We start from the raw sequence: 23172 nt of genomic DNA, 5'->3' as shown, positions 1-23172 counted from the left end.
TTAAATGGATGTATCCAAAATTTAAAAAAAGAGACATTATATGCTTGCTGAACTTCCTGGACACTGATGCAATTATTTTTCTCAGTTTAAACAGAGTTTAAGCCAGTATTTACCAGTGTCCTGTCCTAAACTATTTTTTCCTGGGAAATTGCCAGCATTTGCAGGAGGATACACAAAGATAAGACTTAATTTCTACTATACTAAGGACTTCAGTGAAATCTAGTTTGACAACTTCCTAGTTTAGCAAAAGACTCCGTCCAAATTAGATTGGAAAACAGCATTGCTATGCATCTGGAAATCCCTTCTGCACTGTGTTCCCACCAGAAAACTTGTGCACATTTTTCACATTAGAAGAAAGAACAAAGCTTGAAGCAATCCAACATTTTATGACACCCCAAAACATTTAAGAAACATAATGAAGACTATCACATACAAGCTGCACACCAAAATTAACATTTTAAAAATCCTAGCATGGTCCACACAATGTCTCTTGAACCAGTAACTTTTAAAGAGACAGTTAGACAAAGTTATCTTTTGTAATGAAAGCCTTAAGCTACAGTATGACTCACAGCTATGGAACATACTTTCCACTGGAAAAGACCCAGAAAGTCTTGTTTATAAGTGAAGGATTTTCTTTCCCCACCACACCCAAAAAAAGTTAAGCGAAGCCACAATACAGTAAGTTATTAGTTTCTTGTTCATTTTCTTTACATTGTTTAAATTGCTTCAAATTCCAACCTACTTTTCTATTTAATTGCTGAGGAATAGGGAAAGAAGTTCACATTGCAGGATCTCAGCTTTTAAACCCAGACACATACAATTTTCATTACTGATCAGTAGTACATTAGAAGAATAAAGGACTGATTTCCCCAACCTGTGACTCTGCTGTAGAGACAGAGGCCAGAGGCAAACCAGACAGCTGAATCACCTTTAGTCTGAATTGTCAGAGGTTAAAAATTAGTTCATACCAGAAATATTTAACTGTATAGTATATCAGGAAAAGTCCATACCAGCAGAAGGAAAGGAAAAAGTAGTAAAAATCATAAGTAGAACGTTGCCAAATACAATAATTCACTAAATATCACCTACCTCACCAGTCGGCCATTCTAGAATTTTTTTTAGACAGAAGAATAAAATGCAGAAGGTTTCAATAGTTAAGTATATTGATGCAATAAGTTAATTCCACAGGATAGTGTGTAAAAGAGTACAATCACTACAGTTAACCATCTAAAGCAGGGGTGGGCAAACTACGGCCCGTGGACTGGATCCGACCCTTCAAGGCTTTGGATCTGGCCCGTGGGATTGCCACCCCATGGTCCCCTGGGGCCAAGGCAGGCTCCCTGCATGCCCTGACCCTGTGCGGCTCCCGGAAGCAGCCACCACCATGTCCCTGTGGCCCCTGGGGGCCAGAGGGCTCCACGTGCTGCCCTTGCCTGCAGGCACTACCTCCCACAGCTCCCATTGCTGTGGTTCCCCGTTCCCAGCCAAATGGGAGCTTTGGGGGAGGTACCTGCAGGCAAGGGCAGCGCGCGGAGACCTCTCCCCTCCCACAGGGGCCACCGGGCCCTGACTCCCCCACACTCCGTGACAACTCAAAGGTGTCACCTGGCCTCAACCCCCCCTCCTGGGTTCAAGTTACATGCTCAGGTATCATCCCTCAAGTGAAGTCACACCCTGATATCCCCATCACCAATGCAGACAGTCCCAGTAAAACTCCCACACAACATTCCCAGGTCAATCCGCCTCACTCCCTACTCCCTCACAGCCGGATGTTTCTGGGAGTGGTGTGGGGCCATGGAGCCTGCCTTAGACCTGCTGCGTGCCACTGCCACCCTGGAGCCGCTCAAGGTAAGCGGCGCTGGGCCAGAGCCCACACCCCAAACGCCTCCTGCACCTTGCACCCCCTGCCCTGAGCTCCCTGCTGCACCCCTTCTGCACCTGCACCCCCTGCCCTGAACCCCCTGCTGCACCACGCACGCCTCCTGCACCTCAACCCCCTTCCGCACCCTGCACCCCAACCCCCTGCCCTGAGTCTCTTCCTGCACACCGCACCCTCTCTCACACCCCAACCCCCTGCTCCAGCCTTACATGCAATTTCCCCACCCAGATGTGGCCCTCGGGCCAAAAAGTTTGCCCACCCCTGATCTAAAGTCACCAAAGTTGAATGTGTACTCAACGATTACCCCTCCAACATATAACAGGACTGAAGTTCAATAATTTTTGGATCGGAAAGAGTAAGTGGAGGGTTTTTTTTTCTCATGTATTCAAAAAAGGAAGCCAGAGAAACCTTCACTACTGGATATCCTAAGGCCTAAATCAGATCACACTCTGGCAGATCCCTAGAACATATTTTTAATGTCTGACAAACTCAGATTTCAAAACAGACTTGCACATTTCTCACTGTGTCCAAGTATCACCCTCTAAGGGTCCTCGATGATTCAGTCACAGATACTAAAGCCACAAGGGATCATTAGATCACCTAGTCTGATCTCCTATAGATTGCAGACCATTAAAAATTTCACCCAGTTACCTCTGTACTAAGTTCAAAAGCTTTTGTTTGACTGCAGCACAGCTTCCAGAAAGGATGCTTGGACACGAACAAACAGTATTGCAAGATGAAATGGAAACTTTAGATCTGAATTTCTTCTCTTTACAAGTCCTGAATCAGTTTAGATGAGATTTTTGTTAAAGGACATGTCAAAGTAGAAGCTACTTATTAGCATAAGAACATCTTTTGGATTCTATGGGATACCTAATGTCAATGGAGTCTGCAATGGTGCTCTTATCTACAAATCATACTCCAGATGTACAGCAGGAGTATTCAGCCTAACCAGTTTAAATAGGAATTACAGAAATGAAGAGAACTGTCAAAGTAGCCATCAGGAACCCCATGAAAGACCTTGATTTTTTAAGTGAAAAAATAAAATCAACCTGGCTTCTCATCCAAGACTTGAATGTGTACAAGTTTTAATGTGAGGCATATTAATATGCTAAAAGAAAAGGAGTACTTGTGGCACCTTAGAGACTAACCAATTTATTTGAGCATAAGCTTTCGTGAGCTACAGCTCACTTCATCGGATGCATACAACCGATGAACTGAGCTGTAGCTCACGAAAGCTCATGCTCAAATAAATTGGTTAGTCTCTAAGGTGCCACAAGTACTCCTTTTCTTTTTGCGAATACAAACTAACACGGCTGTTACTCTGAAACCTGATATTAATATGCTGTGGCTTCTGAAAGAAATGGACAGTATGTTACTTTTAGACACTACAGAATAACCAAGTAAGTTTCAAATGCAAATTAGATTTCCAGGCATACTGAGAACCTAGTGATGCTTAATAAAATGTACCCATTTGCAAGTGGATAGATTCAGAATGTTTCTAGACCCTTTTAGTTTAGTTATCTCACAGCATGATCTCTACATTAAATACTCTAACATCTACAGAATATAAAGTATTCCTTCCATTTAAGGAGCAAATAAAGGTTCTCTAGTCACCATAGTAACACTCATAGCAAAACATCCCAGTCCACTACTCCCACTGAATTAAACCTCTTACAGAACTCGGCAAGTTTGAATAAGAGTTCATCACAATTTGGAAGCGTCCTTGCATCTGCTGGTTTGAATCCACTCATGTAAAGTTTAGGGTTTTGTTTTCTACTTTGAATTTCATCTGTTAAAAAACAAAAACAAAAAACACCACGCATACAACAACCCAAAAGAGAATCAAGATTGGAAGAGGATACCATACTCAGGCATTTTTAAAGATCACAATTTACCACACCCACCTTTTTTTTTTTTTTTTTTTTTAAGTGTAAGAAAAATATATTTGTTCTGTACACCTCTCTATATGCAAAACATATAGGTATCAGAAAATAAGCTTTTTCATGGCAGGGACTATCCTACCCTGATTGTACAGCACTTACCACAATGGGGTCCCAGATCTCAACTGGGACTTATAAGAGCTACAGCAAACAGATATTAATTGTAATCCCACATTAGCAACAGCTCTTTCGATGCTGCAATAATCAGTTTAAATAAACTTTCATTGATATAAAGTAATTCTGCTATAGATTCTCATTTTAGACATGTGATCTCCTGGTAACATTTTCACATAGGGTAAGTCTGGGAAGACTACAAGGGAAGAGGTTAGTTGGTTTTTGTACTAAAGGATTAGTCCATATTATGGATTTATTAACATTCAATTGTATATATAAAAGTACCACAACCACCAGCTTTCATATGTGACACTAGGAATAAAACTCTTAACTGCCTGCTCCTGGACACTACAGTGCTAATAAACCATGGTCACATAAACACCACCCTATACCGGAAACCTACTGACCGCTATTCCTACCTACATGCCTCCAGCTTTCACCCTGACCACACCACACGATCCATCGTCTACAGCCAAGCTCTGCGATACAACCGCATTTGCTCCAACCCCTCAGACAGAGACAAACACCTACAAGAGCTCTATCAAGCTTTCTTACAACTTCAATACTCACCTGCAGAAGTGAAGAAACAGATTGACAGAGCCAGAAGAGTTCCCAGAAGTCACCTACTACAGGACAGGCCTAACAAAGAAAATAACAGAACGCCACTAGCCGTCACCTTCAGCCCCCAACTAAAACCCCTCCAACGCATTATTAAGGATCTACAACCTATCCTGAAGGATGACCCAACACTCTCACAAATCTTGGGAGACAGGCCAGTCCTTGCCTACAGACAGCCCCGCAACCTGAAGCGAATACTCACCAACAACCACATACCACACAACAGAACCACTAGCCCAGGAACCTATCCTTGCAACAACGCCCGTTGCCAACTGTGCCCACATATCTGTTCGGGGACACCATCACAGGGTGTAATAACATCAGCCACACTATCAGAGGCTCGTTCACCTGCACATCCACCAATGTGATATATGCCATCATGTGCCAGCAATGTCCCTCTGCCATGTACATTGGTCAAACTGGAAAGTCTCTACGTAAAAGTATAAATGGACACAAATCAGATGTCAAGAATTATAACATTCATAAACCAGTCAGAGAACACTTCAATCTGTCTGGTCACGCAATCACCGACATGAAGGTCACTATCTTACAACAAAAAAACTTCAAATCCAGACTCCAGCGAGAAACTGCTGAATTGGAATTCATTTGCAAATTGGATACTATTAATTTAGGCTTAAATAGAGACTGGGAGTGGCTAAGTCATTATGCAAGGTAGCCTATTTCCCCTTGCTTTTTCCTACCCCCCTCCCCCGACGTTCTGGTTAAACTTGGATTTAAACTTGGAGAGTGGTCAGTTTGGATGAGCTATTGCCAGAAGGAGAGTGAGTTTATGTGTGTGTGTGTGTTTTCCCGAGGGGGGGGGGTGAGAAAGCCTGGATCTGTGCTGGAAATGACCCACCTTGATTACCATGCACATTGTAGGGAGAGTGGTCACTTTGGATGAGCTATTACCAGCAGGAGAGTGAGTTTGTATGTGTATGGGGGGTGGGGGGGTGAGAAAACCTGGATTTATGCTGGAAATGGCCCACCTTGATTATCATGCACATTGTAGGGAGAGTGGTCACTTTGGATAAGCTATTACCAGCAGGAGATTGAGTTTGTGTGTGTGGTTTTTGGAGGGGGGTGAGAGAACCTGGATTTGTGCAGGAAATGGCCCACCTTGATTATCATACACACTGTGAAGAGAGTGGTCACTTTGGATGGGCTATTACCAGCAGGAGAGTGAGTTTGTGTGTTGGGGGGGGGGGGGGGGGGAGAGGGTGAGAAAACCTGGATTTGTGCTGGAAATGGCCCACCTGATGATCACTTTAGATAAGCTATTACCAGCAGGACAGTGGGGTGGGAGGAGGTATTGTTTCATGGTCTCTGTGTGTATATAATGTCTTCTGCAGTTTCCACGGTATGCATCCGATGAAGTGAGCTGTAGCTCACAAAAGCTCATGCTCAAATAAATTGGTTAGTCTCTAAGGTGCCACAAGTACCCCTTTTCTTTTTGCAAAGACAGACCAACACGGCTGTTACTCTGAAACCTGCTCCAACATGATTCACAGGCCTCTTCAGAATGCATGGTCATTTTTCCACATGTGAAAGTTAACCAAGAGGTGCGCCAAGGGTTCCATACCAGGACTTGTGTTTAATGTTTATTAATCAGCTGGAAATGGGGGTGAACAGTAAAGTGGCAAACTTGCAGATGGAAAAAAATAGGTTATTTTAGTGAAACTCTAGAGGGACCTAACAAAACTAGGTGAGTGGGTAACACAATGCAAGATAATATTCGTTGTTGACAAATGCAAAGTAACTTACATTGGAATAAAGAAATTTAACTACTCATACTCATTCCTGGGTTCTAAATTAACCACCCAGGAAACTACATTAAACAGTGATTAAAAAAGGAATAAAATCCCTGCTATTCCCAGGGATTAGCCAACCACTAAACTAAAAAGTGGTTAGTTAGGGTTAGGAAAAAACCCTCTCTGTGGGTAGATTAGCCTACAGTTGTCTGTAATAGTGATTCTTCCATTTTACTTTGACATTAAAGACATTGTTAGAGCAGATACCAACTATGTGGACCACCAGTTTATTTCACTATGACAATTCCTGTGTTCCTAGCAGAAACAGCTCGACTACTTCAGACCTACTTAGCTGCATGTACATTCCCTCTTTGGATGGCTTATTTCTTCCAGGAGAGGGGTGAAACAAGACTGTTTGTTTATTAATGCCCTACAAAGATTCATTTTAATAAGCAGTGCTTGTCGTCCAAGTGCACAGGACATTAAGTAAATCATTCTCTACCAGCAACAAGTCAACAGTAGCTCTTCAAATCTGATATTTAAATATATACTCACAATTGCATCTATTCTAGCATGCCTAGTTTCAACTAAAGGGGAATGCTAAACCTAAATGAAAAGGAGTACTTGTGGCACCTTAGAGACTAACCAATTTATTTGAGCATAAGCTTTTGTGAGCTACAGCTCACTTCATTGGATGCATACGGTGGAAAATACAGAAGATGTTTGTTTTTATACACACCAATCATGAAAAAATGGGTATTTATCACTACAAAAGGTTTTCTCTCCCCCCACCCCACTCTCCTGCTGGTAATAGCTTATGTAAAGTGATCACTCTCCGAGGAGAGGAAAGTGATCAGGAACAGTCAGCATGGATTCACCAAGGGAAGGTCATGCCTGACTAATCTAATCGCCTTCTATGATGAGACTACTGGTTCTGTGGATGAAGGGAAAGCAGTGGATGTATTGTTTCTTGACTTTAGCAAAGCTTTTGACACGGTCTCCCACAGTATTCTTGTCAGCAAGTTAAGGAAGTACAGTCTGGATGAATGCACTATAAGGTGGGTAGAAAGTTGGCTAGATTGTCGGGCTCAACGAGTAGTGATCAATGGCTCCATGTCTAGCTGGCAGCCGGTGTCCAGCGGAGTGCCCCAGGGGTCGGTCCTGGGGCCGGTTTTGTTCAATATCTTCATAAATGATCTGGAGGATGGTGTGGATTGCACTCTCAGCAAATTTGCGGATGATACTAAACTGGGAGGAGTGGTAGATACGCTGGAGTGCAGGGATAGGATACAGAGGGACCTAGACAAATTAGAGGATTGGGCCAAAAGAAATCTGATGAGGTTCAATAAGGATAAGTGTAGGGTCCTGCACTTAGGATGGAAGAACCCAATGCACCGCTACAGACTAGGGACCGAAAGGCTAGGCAGCAGTTCTGTGGAAAAGGACCTAGGGGTTATAGTGGACGAGAAACTGGATATGAGTCAGCAGTGTGCCCTTGTTGCCAAGAAGGCCAATGGCATTTTGGGATGTATAAGTAGGGGCATAGCGAGCAGATCGAGGGACGTGATTGTCCCCCTCTATTCGACATTGGTGAGGCCTCATCTGGAGTACTGTGTCCAGTTTTGGGCCACACACTACAAGAAGGATGTGGATAAATTGGAAAGAATCCAGCGAAGGGCAACAAAAATGATTAGGGGTCTGGAACACATGACTTATGAGGAGAGGCTGAGGGAACTGGGATTGTTTAGTCTGCAGAAGAGAAGAATGAGGGGGGATTTGATAGCTGCTTTCAACTACCTGAGAGGTGGTTCCAGAGAGGATGGTTCTAGACTATTCCCAGTGGTAGAAGAGGACAGGACAAGGAGTAATGGTCTCAAGTTGCAGTGGGGGAGGTTTAGGTTGGATATTAGGAAAAACTTTTTCACTAGGAGGCTGATGAAACACTGGAATGCATTGCCTAGGGAGGTGGTGGAATCTCCTTCCTTAGAAGTTTTTAAGGTCAGGCTTGACAAAGCCCTGGCTGGGATGATTTAAATGGGGATTGGTCCTGCTTTTGAGCAGGGGGTTGGACTAGATGACCTCCTGAGGTCCCTTCCAACCCTGATATTCTATGATTCTATGAATGTGTATGATAATCAAGGTGGGCCATTTCCAGCACAAATCCAGGTTTTCTCCCCACCGCCCCCACACACAAACCCACTCTCCTGTTGATAATAGCTTATCTAAAGTGATCACTCTCCTTACAATGACAGGTTTCAGAGTAACAGCCGTGTTAGTCTGTATTCACAAAAAGAAAAGGAGTACTTGTGGCACCTTAGAGACTAACCAATTTATCTGAGCATAAGCTTTCGTGAGCTACAGCTCAGTTCATCGGTTGTATGCATCCGATGAAGTGAGCTGTAGCTCACGAAAGCTTATGCTCAAATAAATTGGTTAGTCTCTAAGGTGCCACAAGTACTCCTTTTCTTTCTCCTTACAATGTGTATGATAATCAAGGTGGGCCACTTCCAGCACAAATCCAGGGTTTAACAAGAATGTCTGCAGGGGTGGGGGGGTGGTTAAGAAAACAAGGGGAAATAGTTACCTTGCATAATGACTTAGCCACTCCCAGTCTCTATTCAAGCCTAAGTTAATTGTATCCAATTTGCAAATGAATTCCAATTCAGCAGTCTCTCGCTGGAGTCTGGATTTGAAGTTTTTCTGTTGTAATATCGCAACTTTCATGTCTGTAATCACGTGACCAGAGAGATTGAAGTGTCCTCTGACCGGTTTATGAATGTTATAATTCTTGACATCTGATTTGTGTCCATTTATTCTTTTACGTAGAGACTGTCCAGTTTGACCAATGTACATGGCAGAGGGGCATTGCTGGCACATGATGGCATATATCACATTGGTAGATGTGCAGGTGAACGAGCCTCTGACAGTGTGGCTGATGTTATTACGCCCTGTGATGGTGTCCCCTGAATAGATATGTGGGCACAGCTGGCAACAGGCTTTGTTGCAAGGATAGGTTCCTGGGTTAGTGGTTCTGTTGTGTGGTATGTGGTTGCTGGTGAGTATTCGCTTCAGGTTGGGGGGCTGTCTGTAGGCAAGGACTGGCCTATCTCCCAAGATTTGTGAGAGTGTTGGGTCATCCTTCAGGATAGGTTGGAGGGGTTTTAGTTGGGGGCTGAAGGTGACGGCTAGTGGTAATGCTAAGACCTAATGTTAAAATGTGGGAATGCTAAATGGTAATGCTAAGACCTAATGTTAAAATAAGGAGCTGTTATGCAAAATATACACACAAATTTAACTATTGGTAGAAGTGGTATCATCATAACAAGGCTCATTTCCATAAATGTTTTCCATCCAAGTATCCATAATTTGAAAATTAAGTTTTATTAGCTTTCAGGGTTCATTTTAGGTTGCAAGTGTCATACTGCATCCTCTGATGTATGGCCTCCTGTGACAGCTAGTAGCGTGAGCTGCACTAGAACTGGTTGACAATTTTAAGGTCCTTGTGGTAAGGTCCTGTAACTTTTTAAGGTCTGGTCTATATAGTTTTTGCACTGGTATAATTATTTGAGTTGGGGTTATTTAAAAGAAAAAAAAATAGTTATACCAGTACAACCCCTCTTTCTACTGACATAAAGATGTCTTAGATCAGTACAACTTATTCCCCTTCCCATACATGAATAAGATATACTGGTAGAGGCACCTTTTATATCAATATAATGGGGGATGGGCTTGTACACTCAAACTATATGGGTACAGTTAAAGTAGTACAATGTGTATATTCATAGATAAGGCCAGAAGGGACCACTGTGATTATCTAGTCTGACCTTCTGTACACCATAGGACTTTCCTGAGTTACAGCATCTCTCCAGGAAAAGCATCCACCTGAGTGACATAGCTTATATCTCCCACCAACTTACCTTCTGCATCTCAGCGAGGTCAAGTACTGAAGTCAACGGGAGAGCACTCTACCATCAACTTATCGCATCTTCACCAGACCCAGTAAATCGACGCTGCTGCATCAATCACAGTGGCACTGATTTAGTGTGCCAGCGTAGACAAGCCCTTAGAGAAATCAGGCCTTGTCTAAAAAAAGCCTGTATAATAGAGCACTGCCAGCAGCAGAGAGCCAATATTAGCAAACATCTAGTGTCCGATCGTAGAACCCCTGTTGGGGGAAGAGGATAACAGCAGAATGGGGAAGATAACCATAGAGGAATGAGTTATTAGGGTAAGAAACACACTCACATGCAGATACAGGACAGGAGAGAAGGTGAAATCTACTAGCCAGAGGAGAACAGAAAACAGAAGAGATAGAGACTAGAAAGTTTCTCAGCAGAAGTAAGTTCCCCTTGGCAGTCAGTCAAGCTAAGCTGCTCCATAAAGAAATGCAGATTCATCATCCACAGGCTGCAGGAGCAATAATTTAAGGCAGTCATCTGTCTCTAAAATAAGGAATAAGGACTGGGCCATGAATATTTGACCACTGTCTTGTGACATTCCATTTCAAGTTTATTGAAAATCCCTAACATCACAGGACTGCGAACGGTCTGACCAGAGATGCAAAATGTGTATGGAAACCAGAACCCTTAACTCTCAGCTACACTGGAACTAAAATATATGCTTGTTGCATCAGTTTTACACTATTTAAGGTAGCCAATGTGGACAGGGGCCAACCTGTTTCAGACCACATGGTCAATTTGGAGTAATTGACAGTGGATTCCTAAACAGTTAGCATAAACAAGCTTTAAGCTGTTTTTAAAAAGTGTACAATGTAAGCCCCAGTGTAAATGGGGCTCTATGAACATCAGTGAATCCATTCCTTACTACCAAGTAGCTGAGAACCCCACAGCAGACGTTAATATAAAAGAATGCCTTCACTGTCCTTAAGCTTTCAAGCCCCATTAACTCTAGGAAACCGACCTGTTTAACAATTGTTCTCAACTCAATCATGCGAAAAAGGCTTAATTAAACAACTTTGTCCCAACTATGCTATCAGTTACACAATTTTTAGACTGTTAAATAAGATTATAGATTTTAGTTAGAAAACAACTAGTCTAGGTCTACTTTGCCTTAAAGTCAGTTGTGTTCTGCTGACTCCCATTTCCTGTACCCTATTTGGATTGGTTTAGTTCTCTAGGCAGCTGTCGCTATGATGAGCAACAGCAGCTGTGGTTTCCTGTTAACTCCAGCTCTTAGCACGCAGGTCACCATGTAAGCAAAGGAAGGAAAAATTATTCTTAGCATCTCTACAGCTTTAGAAAAAGATGAATTTAGGGTAACAAGTAATTAACGTAATAAGCTGCAAAAGTTACACCAAAAAAAAAAGGGAGAAAAGGACCCTTACTTCTCAGAATTTGTAGAAGTCTTATTCTTCCTTGTGGTCATAGAAACTGGCATGTGTAAGATTTATAAAAGAATGATCTAGGCTGTCTCAAACAGAATATTTCAAGGGACAGCTAACTTGATAAATTAATGGCAGTTTTTGAAGTGTTCCTAGAGTTTATAGAGGAGAGGCACCAAAATGTAAAGAAAGAAAGATTTATGCTGCTGGGTTCCATGTTTGAAACCCCCAAAGTATATAATTAGTATCCTCTTGACTACTTAATCTCTTATAATAGAAGTGCCATGAATGCTTGAGCAAAAATGTCATTTGAGATGCTCTTTAATGGTTTCTGATGGCGAGTGCTTTTAATGATAAATTGCCTGTTTTTCCGAAGGCGCTCAAAACACTTCCCTTCATGTACCACTGAAATGAAGCAGCTGCTCCTTCCCTGAACTATTATTGTGTAGAGTGTACTATTCGTAGTGAATTATGGTACTCAAACGGATCAGATCCATTTTTGTTTTTAAGCCTTTAAAAAAAGGGCCACCAAACAAGTTCTTATCTATATTACCAACACCTTAGACTACTGAATCTAGAAGTATTAAAAAAACTTATTTAACTATTTATGCTGCTTACGCCTTACATTTAATTGATTGGACAGCCAAGTCAGTTTCACTTTTGGGTGAAAGACTCAGCACTAGTGTTTGAGTTGCAAATACTGCAGGGATATGTGAGCAAAGCCCACTTCCCACTGGAATACCAAATTATGAAAAGATTTCTATTTGTCTTAGATTTTGTAAATGCATATTTATAAACTTTGAGGTAACTCAAAGTTTGACAGGGTTATTGCAGAACTACTGAATCCAACAGATATCTAGAATATTCTACTTTTAATTTAGGTAACTGTATTAAAGTAAACTGGCCCAAGTATGACATTTTAAACCAAAATACATACAGGCATTAAAGACAGTAAATCACCATAAATGAATTACGGAACTTATATGAAGGAGATGGCAACAAGTGCAAAAGTACCCTGATCTAACGGAATAACATGTACCTAAGATCTTAGAGCCTTTGGTCTATAATCTTCAGACAATATTTAATCCTGATCCTTTTAAATAGCAGCTCTTATCTTTCAGCTTAGTACCTGGTATGACCTGGATTTTCCTCAGTTACACTTAAAATAAAGATGTAAACCCAAATTAGATTACTGTAAGTATTTGCTGAAGCTCACAAATAACCCAATGATACTGGAGTTTAATGTACAATGCTTATGCTAATTATTGATGCCCATGTACTTACTAACAGTACTTTGCACAGAGGTCCAAGACACCTGTTCAATCATGTTTATTTGGAGATACATTTGGTAAAGCTTGAAATAGGAAAGATTCCTATTTTGCCCCACAGTGAAACCCTTCCTTTCACCAGTGCTCAAAATTTGGGTTCACCAGCTGCAAGTGAAAAGTCTGTTTTGGTGATCGAACAGATCTATGAGCTGTGTGTGTCAGCTAGTACCATTAAAGCCTTCCCAAGAGCACTACTTGCCACGTCTCTCCTTGCAACAACAACTTCTGTTGCAGAGGCCTTAATTTCCCTATCTGGTTCTTGCTGCTTCTGACCATGGTCCAGACTATCTTCTGGCCTCCATAGCCTGGAAAAACCATAGCTAGCAATTTTCATATTTGACAAACAGTTTGCAGTACTAATTTTTGAGCTCTGCTTTCATACACTTAGCTTTTGACTCCAATTTAGTTTATGCAGACATCTAAATGTATAATAAAAGAACCAAGTGTTTTAAACACACAGGCAAGTCCTTAAAAATTAACTTACTAGAATAACAGGTTTCAGAGTAACAGCCGTGTTAGTCTGTATTCGCAAAAAGAAAAGGAGTACTTGTGGCACCTTAGAGACTAACCAATTTATTAGAGCATAAGCTTTCGTGAGCTACAGCTCACTTCCTCAGATGCCTCAGATCTGAGGAAGTGAGTTGTAGCTCACGAAAGCTTATGCTCTAATAAATTGGTTAGTCTCTAAGGTGCCACAAGTACTCCTTTTCTTTTTACTAGAGTAAGAAAACTTCTCTGGTTACTAGAAGGGCCTAAGTCATCAATTTCTGCAGAATGCACGTTTCCTGATCACAAGTATAACTTCCCAAATGTTTATCCAATACAGTACAGTATCTTCCAGAAGCTCCAGACAGTTTCAAAGCTTCTATTGCTACTCAGAATTTTGCTGAGCAGCAGCATATTAGCAAGACTTTGGTTAGACTCACTGCTGCTATGAGCAGCAACAAACAGTAAAGAATCATGTCCATTTCACTACACTGCTGCATGTGAAAGCCAGAAGTGGCAAAAGAGGCAGAGACTGGAGGACTCACAACGTGGAGTATTGGAGACCTGCCATCTCGTCAGGGCAACAAGGCAGCTCTGAGTGAAACTGAGTGAGAAAGGAGAAACAGAAAACTCCTTCATCTTTCTAGCAGTAAAGTGATGGTGCTTGAAGTTTAAGAGATATACTAGACAGAAGCTCACAAAAGTTGAAGCACTCGAAGAAAGGTCATGGGGTAGCACCAATGCAGAAATATCAGCATCATCCCATTCTTTTTCTACAATTCTCAGGAAATGGATTTTTTACCAGGGTTTCTTTCTGCCCTTAGCCCTTGCTGGTGCAGATCCCCCCCCCTCGTCTATCATAGCTACCTGCATAGCGGGTTTAGTCCTCCAGCTACCTGATGCACAGCAATTGTACAAGTCCCATCTTTATCATCTGTTTAAATATGATTTCAGGTACTTGAAGTCATCTGATGAACTATCAATTCCCAGTTACTGTATGCTATTAATTTGGTCTCCCAATAGGTAAATTACCAGTGTTCAGCCTAGATCAAATATGAAACATCCTATACAGCATAAATTAGATTTGTATTACATTAATCTTCAGGTAACAGCTCTCTTCCCTCCCACAAACCCATCTCCTGTTATTCGAACATTGAACAACATGTTCAGAGGTGGGCCACTGACACCAGAAGGGATGGAATGTTGGAACCTGAAAGTTCCACAGCAATTGGAAGTGACAGCTGAAGAGAGGATCTAAAGAAAGTAGAACACTTGCCCCACTGGGGAGAAAAGAGATGGGAAAGTGCACAGGAACTATGAGAGCAACAATGTTGGGAATGGGACAGGAAGGAGGAAGAAAATAAATGAAGAAACCAAGGCAGACAGGAAAGAGACTGAGAAAGACCCTTGGTCTCACTGAACTGAGGGGAATGAGGAGTTTCAACTATCTGGTCCACTGGGAGTAATGGAAATGCTCCAGAGTAAAATGTTTGTGTAAGGCACTGAGTTGAAAAATAAAATAAAATGTGTTTAAGACCTGACAGAATTACAATCAGAACTCAGATATTTAATGGTAAAGAACAGGGGTGGACAAACTTTGCGGCCCGAGGGCCACATCTGGATATGGAAATTGTATGGCGGACCATGAATGCTCACAAAATTAAGGTTGGGGTGCAGGAGGGGGTGAAGGCTCTGCTGGGGGTGCAGGCTCTGGGGTGGGGCCAGAAATGAGGAGTTCAGGGCATGGGAGTGGGCTCCGGGATGGGTCAAGAGGTTGGGGTGTGGGAGGGGGTGAGGGCTCTGGCTGGAGATACAGGTTCTGGGGTGGGGCTGGGGATAAGGGGTTTGGAATGTAGTAGTGGGGCTCCAGGCTGGGACCGAGGGGTTCGGGAGGAGGCTTCGGGCTGGGGCAGGGGACGGGGGTGTGTGAGGGCTCCAGCTGGGGGTGCATGCTCTGCTGGGGCTGAGGGGTTTGGGGTGCAGGAGAGTGTTCTGGGCTGGGATTGAGGGGTTCGGAGGGCAGCAGGGGGATCAGGACTGGGGTAGGGGGCTGGGGCGTGGGAGGGGCTATGGGGTGTAGGCTCCGAGCGGCACTTACCTCAAGCAGCTCCCGGATGCAGCAGCATGTCCCCCCTCCAGCTTCTAGGTGGAGGCGTGACCAGGCAGCTCTGCGTGCAGCCCCGTCCGCAGGTGCTGCCCCTGCAGCTCCCATTGGCTGCAGTTCCCGGCCAATGGGCACTGAGGGAGCAGCACTTGAGACAGGGGCAGTGTGCTGAGCCCCTGGCTGTCCTTATGCGTAGGAACTGGAGGGGGGACATGCTGCTGCTTCTGGGAGGTGTGGCATGCGCGTATGGAGCGGCCCCGAACCCCGCTCCCCGGCTGGAGCGCAGCAAGCCCCAGACCCCACTCCCCAGCAGGAGCTTGAGGGCCAAATTAAATCAGCTGGTGGCCCGGATGTGGCCCATGGGCCATAGTTTGCCCACCCCTGGTGTAGAAGGTTCAGGCTAAAAAGGTCAATTACCATAGTATGAGACATCCCAACAACCAACCCTCATTACATTTACCTGCAGAGTAAATTGCTACAGAACATTATTAACATTGATGTTAAAGACATTTTCTGGATAATACTGCTAATGGGTTTACAGTAAAAATCATTATGTTCATAATAACAGCATTTAATAAGTCACGCAGTTTTTTAGGTGAATCTGAAACTGGACTAGCAAAAATTAAATGTTAACATGATGACTGCAGAGATGTGGCTCTGACCAACAACAGCGGTAACACAAAGAATGGCTTTCTGCACAACTGCAGTATGTTGGATAAGATAACTTACAGAGCAGGAAAGACAGAGAAGCTATTACCAGAGAAAGCAGCATACTGCCATCTGTACTGCAGGGGAAATCTACACTACAAAATTAAGTCGACCTAAGTTACGTCAATGTACAGTCACTGAACTAATTACATCACTTTTGCATGTCCACACTACACTCCTTGTGTCGGTGGTGTCCATCCCCTCCAGGAGTGCTTGCACCGATTTAACTGTCAGTGTGGGGCATTGTGGGACAGCCTCTGAAAGGCATCAACAGTCAATATAAGCAATGCAGTGTCTACACTGACACTGAGTCAGCCTAAAAGTGCTATGCCTCTTGCAGAGGTGGAGTTATTAAGTTGGTGTAGTCGGAGCTACATTTTAGAGTAGATACACCTCTACCCCGATATAACATGGTTCACATACAACGCAGTAAAGCTCCGACACACTGCTCTGATCAGCGTGTTAAGGGGACCAGGCCGGGCCAGGGCTGAGGGGTTGGATAAGGAGCAGAGGGTCTCGGGGGTGGTCAGGGGCTCCTCCTCCCCCAGAGTCTGGGAGGCAGAAGTGGGGGGGGCACTTTTGGGGGCCCCACAGTGCCAGAGTGGCCTGGTGGATTAACGGGGGGGCCGGGATCAGCCCACTCCGCTTCCCTCGCCCTGGCCCCAGCCGTGTTGCTCAGGGGAGAGGGCTTGGGGGAAGGGATCCCCCCTGCACCCACCGGCAGCGGCGGAAGCAGAGCAGCCCAGCCCCAGACCGCTCCACTTCGCCACCTCCCAGCCACGGCGCTCCGCTTCCCGCCGCAGGTGAGTACGGGAAGCATCCTTTCCCCAACATCCCCGCACTCACCGGCGGCGGGAAGCGGAGCGCCATGGCTGGGAGGTGGCGGAGTGGAACGGTCTGGGGCCAGGCTGCTCCGCTTCCCGCTGCTGCCAGTGAGTGCCTCTCAGGGGGTGGCGGGAGGGTGGACAGGGGTCGGAGCAGTCAGGGAGCAGGGGGGGCTGGGTAGGGGGTGGGGTCCTGGTGGTGATTAGGGACGGGGGTCTCTGGAGGGGGTGGTCAGGGAACAAGGAATGGGGGAGGGGTCCAAAGCAAATTCGATATAACGCGGTCTCACCTATAACGCGGTGAGATTTTTTTGTCTCCCGAGGACCGTGTTATATCAGGGTAGAGGTGTACTTACAGAGTTAGGTCAACAAAAGTTGTCTTATGTGGACCTAACTCTGTAGTGTAGGCCAGTGAAGTGGCCCATTAACCCCTTTGTAAACATAGGCAAAAGAGGTGTTAATGAGTTACACACTGTTGTAAGAAGACACAAATCCAGTGTCTTTATTAAGACCAGATTTTAGTGTCCAGCAAAATTATGAATTTAAGCGCCCATGCACATCTTTTGACATTGTTGTGCACACTTCCTTTGAGGACGAGGACTGGGTGGGTCCCCATGTCTGGGCTCCAGCCCAAGCCTGAATGTCTACACCATAAGTAAAGTGCCCTGTAGCCTAAGCTGTGTGAGCCCAAGTCAGCAGACACATGGGTGCTAAACTGCAGCTAGGGTGACCAGACAGCAAATGTGAAAAATCAGGACAGGGTTGGGGGGTAATAGAAGCCTATACAAGAAAAAGGCCCCAAAATCGGTACTGTCCCTATAAAATCAGGACATCTGGTCACCCTAACTGCAGCACTGATATAAAGTTAAAAACTACGCAAACAGTCCAACTTGCAGAGCAAAAAAAAAATCTCTAAAGTAGATTATCTGTACCAAAAAACAGAAGAAAACTTCCTCTTGAAAGACTGAGGCACTTAAGGAATCCAAATCCTAAGCATAATTCCAATAGTCATACCTAGACACCACCTATATTTAATGATTTATGAGTAAGTGTTCTTAACACTCCCCCCCAATCTTTTTCTAGCAACTATAGAGATGAGGTCCATTATGACAACATGCAGGGGTGTGTTCTGTACAGTTACAATTTCAGATGTCCGGCAAAGGTAAGGTGTTTAGTTTGAAGTCGTATACACGCCTGTAATGATCTCAAAGTGACGGTTTTGAAAAATTAAGCAGCTAACAGAGTGCACAGTGCTGACTGATCCAGGCCGGAAGCCAGGGTGTCTAACTATCTTTCAAGGGGATATAGTACTGGTTGAGTCCTTAATGGTAGTTGGGAGTCTTGCTTCACAGACTCACAGCCCTGGAGGTATTAGGGATGCATGGTTGTCCATACTGGGTCTTGGGGTGGGACAATCTTTTCAATTCCCTTATAAAAGGTGTGACGTTCTTTTCCTAGAAGACCACTAGTTTTTGGCTTTTTCTGTACATCTACCTAGAAACTTGACCAATTGTCTATTTTCCTGTTCTGGGCTGGAGTGGGATTTTGTACGAAATCAAAGTATGTATTAGCAACAGCCCTTACATTATAATGTTTTCAAGTTATTTATTGTTTTTCCCCAACTTTTCAATTAATAATTAAACAATGCAAGTGTACACAGTTCCTCAAATTTCACAATTCAAGTTGTGAAAGTTTGAGATTTGCTGAGAACTTGGGCTGTTTTGGATCCCTGACATTAGTGTATAACTTTGGGATGTCACGATCAGATCTCCTAAACACACTAGAAAAGTTGTTAAAAGCACCTTAGCATTTTAGGGGTTAAGCGACCATTTAAATATTAACAAGAAATGAAATCCCTCTACTTCCCACCTTCTTTGTAAGCACAGAAATATTGAAAATATGGGAAATACGGTACTAAAATTATTTTCCCTTGTAGAAGGTGCTTATCAAGCTCTAAGTGCCCCACAGATGTAAGCCAAGTTCCTCCTCTTCTACAAATTGAAGTTTTGTTACAATGCAAGCTGAAAACAGGAAAGTATGTGCTTCAAATGACTTGCAGTTGAATTTATGTAAATACACGTATATTTACACTCTACTGCTAATTGGCAGGCATGTGGCTAGGTTGGGACAGAGATAGGAGTAGACCTCTCTTGCAGAGAATGCATGGACGGATGTAGGGGGTCAGTGGCAAGGAGCTCCCCACCAGCCTTGGAGGGGCTGCAGGGCTATGGATATGCAGTATTGGGAACATGGACTCCTTTTTGGGGTTCAATGTTGGCTATATACGTGTTTCCTAGTTTTTGCAGGGAGCCAACACTAGCTGAGAAACAGAAAAAAGACTCTCATACTCCTTTCACAAGGTACCGTTCCAGCTGTGAAGTATAGGAGGGAATCTCATTACTCTTACAGGTTTCAGAGTGGTAGCCGTGTTAGTCAATATTTTTCACGTTCTCGGTGTATATATATCTTCCTATTGTATTTTCCACTGCATGCATACGATGAAGTGGGTTTTAGCCCACAAAAGCTTATGCCCAAATAAATTTGTTAGTTTCTAAGGTGCCACAATTACTCTTACAGTGGATATATTGCTAGCTGTGTTTGGAACAGTTGATAACTAAGGGGGAATTATAGCTCCTACTCTGCTGAAAGCAGATGGGAGCTCTCCCTATTTGTGGGTCTGGGTAAGCAGTGATTCCCCAATAACTGCCCTTCCCTCCTTGGCTGGTGCAGCGAAAGCTCTCACTCCTGTTTCACTCTACTTTGATCACTTGTTTGTTGGGTGTAGCGCTGGCTCTGCATGCATGGGACATAAAGAGATTCTCTCCTGCTTTGCAGAAAGTTGGAGGCTACCTATGTACAGATGGAAAATGAAGTGTTATCCATCCATGGGGCTAGGGTGTCCCCTTTCCTGCAGGTAGTGCAGTACTGGCAACGCATATGAGGAGGTCTCACCAACCTTGCAGGGGTTGCCCCGGGTATGTATGGCTCTGTCTATGCGTGATCTCATGCGTGGATCTCACTTTGCAGGTTGGCGGGGTGCTAGATGTCTGTATAGCAGGGTAGCGGGGCTCTCCCCTCCCTTGCAGCAGGTGCAGGGCCGGCTGCATGAATGGTGAGGGGGGTGCGGAGCCGGCTGCGTGTAGGGTGGAGGCGCAGGGGGGCGCGGTGCTGGCTGTGTGTGTGCGCGCACGGAGGTGCGGAGCTCACCTCCCTTGCAGGGGGTGCGGTGCTGGCTGTGCTGCGCCCGGTAACCCTCGATCACCTCCCACTCGCCGTTGTCGCGTTTGATGGGGAAGGAGACGCTGAGCACGTGGTTGCAGGGCTTGATGATGCGCAGGATGCCGCGGACGCGGTGGCGCCGCTCCTCGGGGCTCTCCCGCGAGCGCAGCCCCTCCACCAGCTTGTCCTCCACGATGCCGGCGCCGCGGTCGAAGAAGCCCTCCACCATCTTGAAGAAGTTGGGGTCGTCCTCCCGCTCCGCCTCGCTGTAGCGCCGCCGCTGCGGGAGCCCCCCGCTGGGGCCTCCCCACAGGGCTGCCCCTACCGCCGCGCCGGGCTCCGTGCCCGCCAGCACCGAGCCGGCCCCGGCGCGGGACGCCAGCAGTTCCCCGAGGTAACGGTACATGGCGGCAGCTGCAGCGGGGCTGGAGGCCGAGCCGGTGCTGAGAGCTCTGGCCCTGCGCGGCCCGATGGCACAATAGAGGCGGCCTGCCGCCGCCGCCGCCTTTAAATGGCCCCGGGGGGCGAGGCCGGAGGGGGGCTCGGGGTCACACGCCACCGCCCTGCCGCGCTTGCGCACACGCCTCGCCCGGAACTCCTCCCCTCCCTTGGCTCCGCCGGGAGCAGCTGGGCGCGGTGCCAGGCTTCGGCCCGTCTGCCGGAAGGCCCGAGGTGGGTGTGTGGTGCGCATGCGTGTCGGGATCTAGCCTCGGTCGGTCGTGGCGCTCAGTCCGGGGCGCTGGTGCGGGAGCGCGAACCTAAAGCGCTTCCGCCCGGGCAGGGGGTGCGGAGCGGTCGTTTCTCCCGCTTGCGGGCGCGGGGAGCCCCGCGGTAGGTGGCTGGGGGGGCCCGCGCCTGCGCCGCGTACAGGAGACCCCGTCATCCTTCCCCTTCCGCTGCGGGGAGCGGCAGAGCCCCTGACTTCCCCGGGCCCCGCGGGCACGGCCGCCCGCCCCGCTGCACCCACCTTTCCTGTTGCAGCTGCCCGCCCGCCTCCGAGCCATGGCCACGCTGGCTATCCCGGCTGAGCGAGCTGTAGCCCAGTGGCTCTCAACCTTTCTAGGCTAGCGTATCCCTTCCAGGAGTCTGATTTGGCTTGCGTACCCAGGTTTACCTCACTTAAAAACTACTTGCTTACAAAATCAGACATAAAACCAAACGTGTCATAGCCCACTATTACTAAAAATTGCTCATGTTCTAATTTTTTACCATATAATCTTGAAATAAATCAATTGAAATATAAATATTGTACTTTTCGGTGTATAGGATATAGAGCAGTATAAACAAGTCATTGTTGAAGTTTTAGTTTGTACTGACTTGGCTAGTCCTTTTAAGTAGGTCTCAGAGTAGCAGCTGTGTTAGTCTGTATTCGCCAAAAGAAAAGTACTAGTGGCACCTTAGAGACTAACCAATTTATTTGAGCATGAGCTTTCGTGAGCTACAGCTTGAAGTGAGCTGTAGCTCACGAAAGCTTATGCTCAAATAAATTGGTTAGTCTCTAAGGTGCCACTAGTACTCCTTTTCTTTTTGCTTTTAAGTAGCCTGTTTTAAAACTAGGCAACTATCTAGAAAAGCAATGATTTTCAACGTACCCCTGGTTGAAAATCATTGCTTTAACCTACAGTGCTCTGATGGGCTCTGCTGCGTCGCATATCTGGGGTACAGGGACCTTCTACCCTAGGTAACACAGGGCTCAATATGCCACCCTTTGTATCTTAGCTTTGGGCATTCCCTGTTCTGCCTGCCAGGCCTGTCACAAGGTGACACGGAGAGCCTTGTTCTCTGACCCTCTCAGAGCAACGTTTTTGTACTTTTCGATGGGAGCCAAGATTAGAGCAGACATGCATAGCCAGGGAGGAGAGCTGCACAAGTAATCTATTGGTCAGTAAAAAGAAAAGGAGTACTAGTGGCACCTTAGAGACTAACCTACTCTCTAAGGTGCCACTAGTACTCCTTTTCTTTTTGCGAATACAGACTAACACGACTGTTACTCTGAAACCTATTGGTCAGTGTGTGTTGTGTCCCCTTCTGGGCCCAACCCACAGAGGATGTGAATATGATTGTGGTGAAAAACAGTGCACTAACTTCCTTGACAGAGTTAGACAATAGCAGTCTCTTTATCTGTTATTCAAGGATGTCATTTCAGGGGGAAAAACTACTGGTGTATAGAATATATGTGATAAAATTATATCCTGCAAAATCTTGGGGTGGCAGGGAAGGAAGTAGAGCATATAGATTTATGAAAACTTCCCCGAGGGGGGCAACAGCTGCCCCTCTGGCCCATAGCAAATGATGCCACTGGTTTTCTGAAAGACTCATTTTTTGTGGGAAAATATCCTTCCTAAATAGGAGCAAGGAGGGAAAGCATAAGTGGAAATATTTATTGTTGAATACAATTTCAGGCTTCCTAACCTGGACGGGATATTTTTTCATTTGTTCTCTAGTTACAGATGAATAAAAGTACTGTTTAGTACAAATCTGGCTAATTTTGGCTAGAGCATATAACCCCCTTGCCAAGCAAACATGCTGCTCTCCAGACAGTGGAAACAGAGACATCTGTCTATCTAGGGTGGATTGGTCTATCTAGATAGATATGCTAATCTCAAAATTCTTCAGGCATTTACAAGATATATGTTGTACAGGAATCAAGCCACGATCCGGGGGGGCTTGAAAAAAATGGGCCAACTGAAGTAAAATAAGCCTACCTTTTGACAGGAAGAGAGTTTGACGTCCCCTATATGGGAAACAAATTTCAGGACACAGTCAGAAATAAGATTATTTCCTGGAGGCCAAATCCAAGCACTAATGCTTTGCAAACTGTGTGGACAGACCATCTAGCGCAGGGGTTCTCAGACTG

At 45.2% G+C, this 23172-nt stretch overlaps 2 protein-coding genes across 10 annotated transcripts in view; one reads left to right on the top strand and one right to left on the bottom strand.

The window, feature by feature from the left end:
• GLUD1 (glutamate dehydrogenase 1) overlaps positions 1-21021 on the bottom strand; it is a 59299-nt gene extending 38278 nt beyond the window's left edge. The window contains exon 1 of the mRNA XM_073353343.2: positions 20304-21021. Within this exon, the coding sequence (XP_073209444.1) occupies positions 20304-21006 (703 nt within the window). The 5' untranslated portion in view covers positions 21007-21021. The remainder of the gene's footprint in view (positions 1-20303) is intronic.
• The window catches only part of SHLD2 (shieldin complex subunit 2), a 75959-nt gene continuing 72987 nt past the window's right edge, over positions 20201-23172 (top strand). For 5 of the 9 annotated variants that reach the window (XM_073353341.2, XM_073353334.2, XM_073353337.2 and 2 more), the window contains exon 1: positions 21004-21146. The gene's annotated coding sequence lies outside the window, so the exon portion shown is untranslated. The other 4 variants (XM_073353340.2, XM_073353335.2, XM_073353339.2 and 1 more) reach the window with 2 other exon arrangements.

Source organism: Lepidochelys kempii, chromosome 7, assembly GCF_965140285.1.
Source record: "Lepidochelys kempii isolate rLepKem1 chromosome 7, rLepKem1.hap1, whole genome shotgun sequence".
NCBI classification, from domain to species: Eukaryota; Metazoa; Chordata; order Testudines; family Cheloniidae; genus Lepidochelys; species Lepidochelys kempii.
The sequence above is the reverse complement of the archived record's forward strand: the minus strand, read 5'-3'. Positions and strand labels throughout refer to the sequence as shown.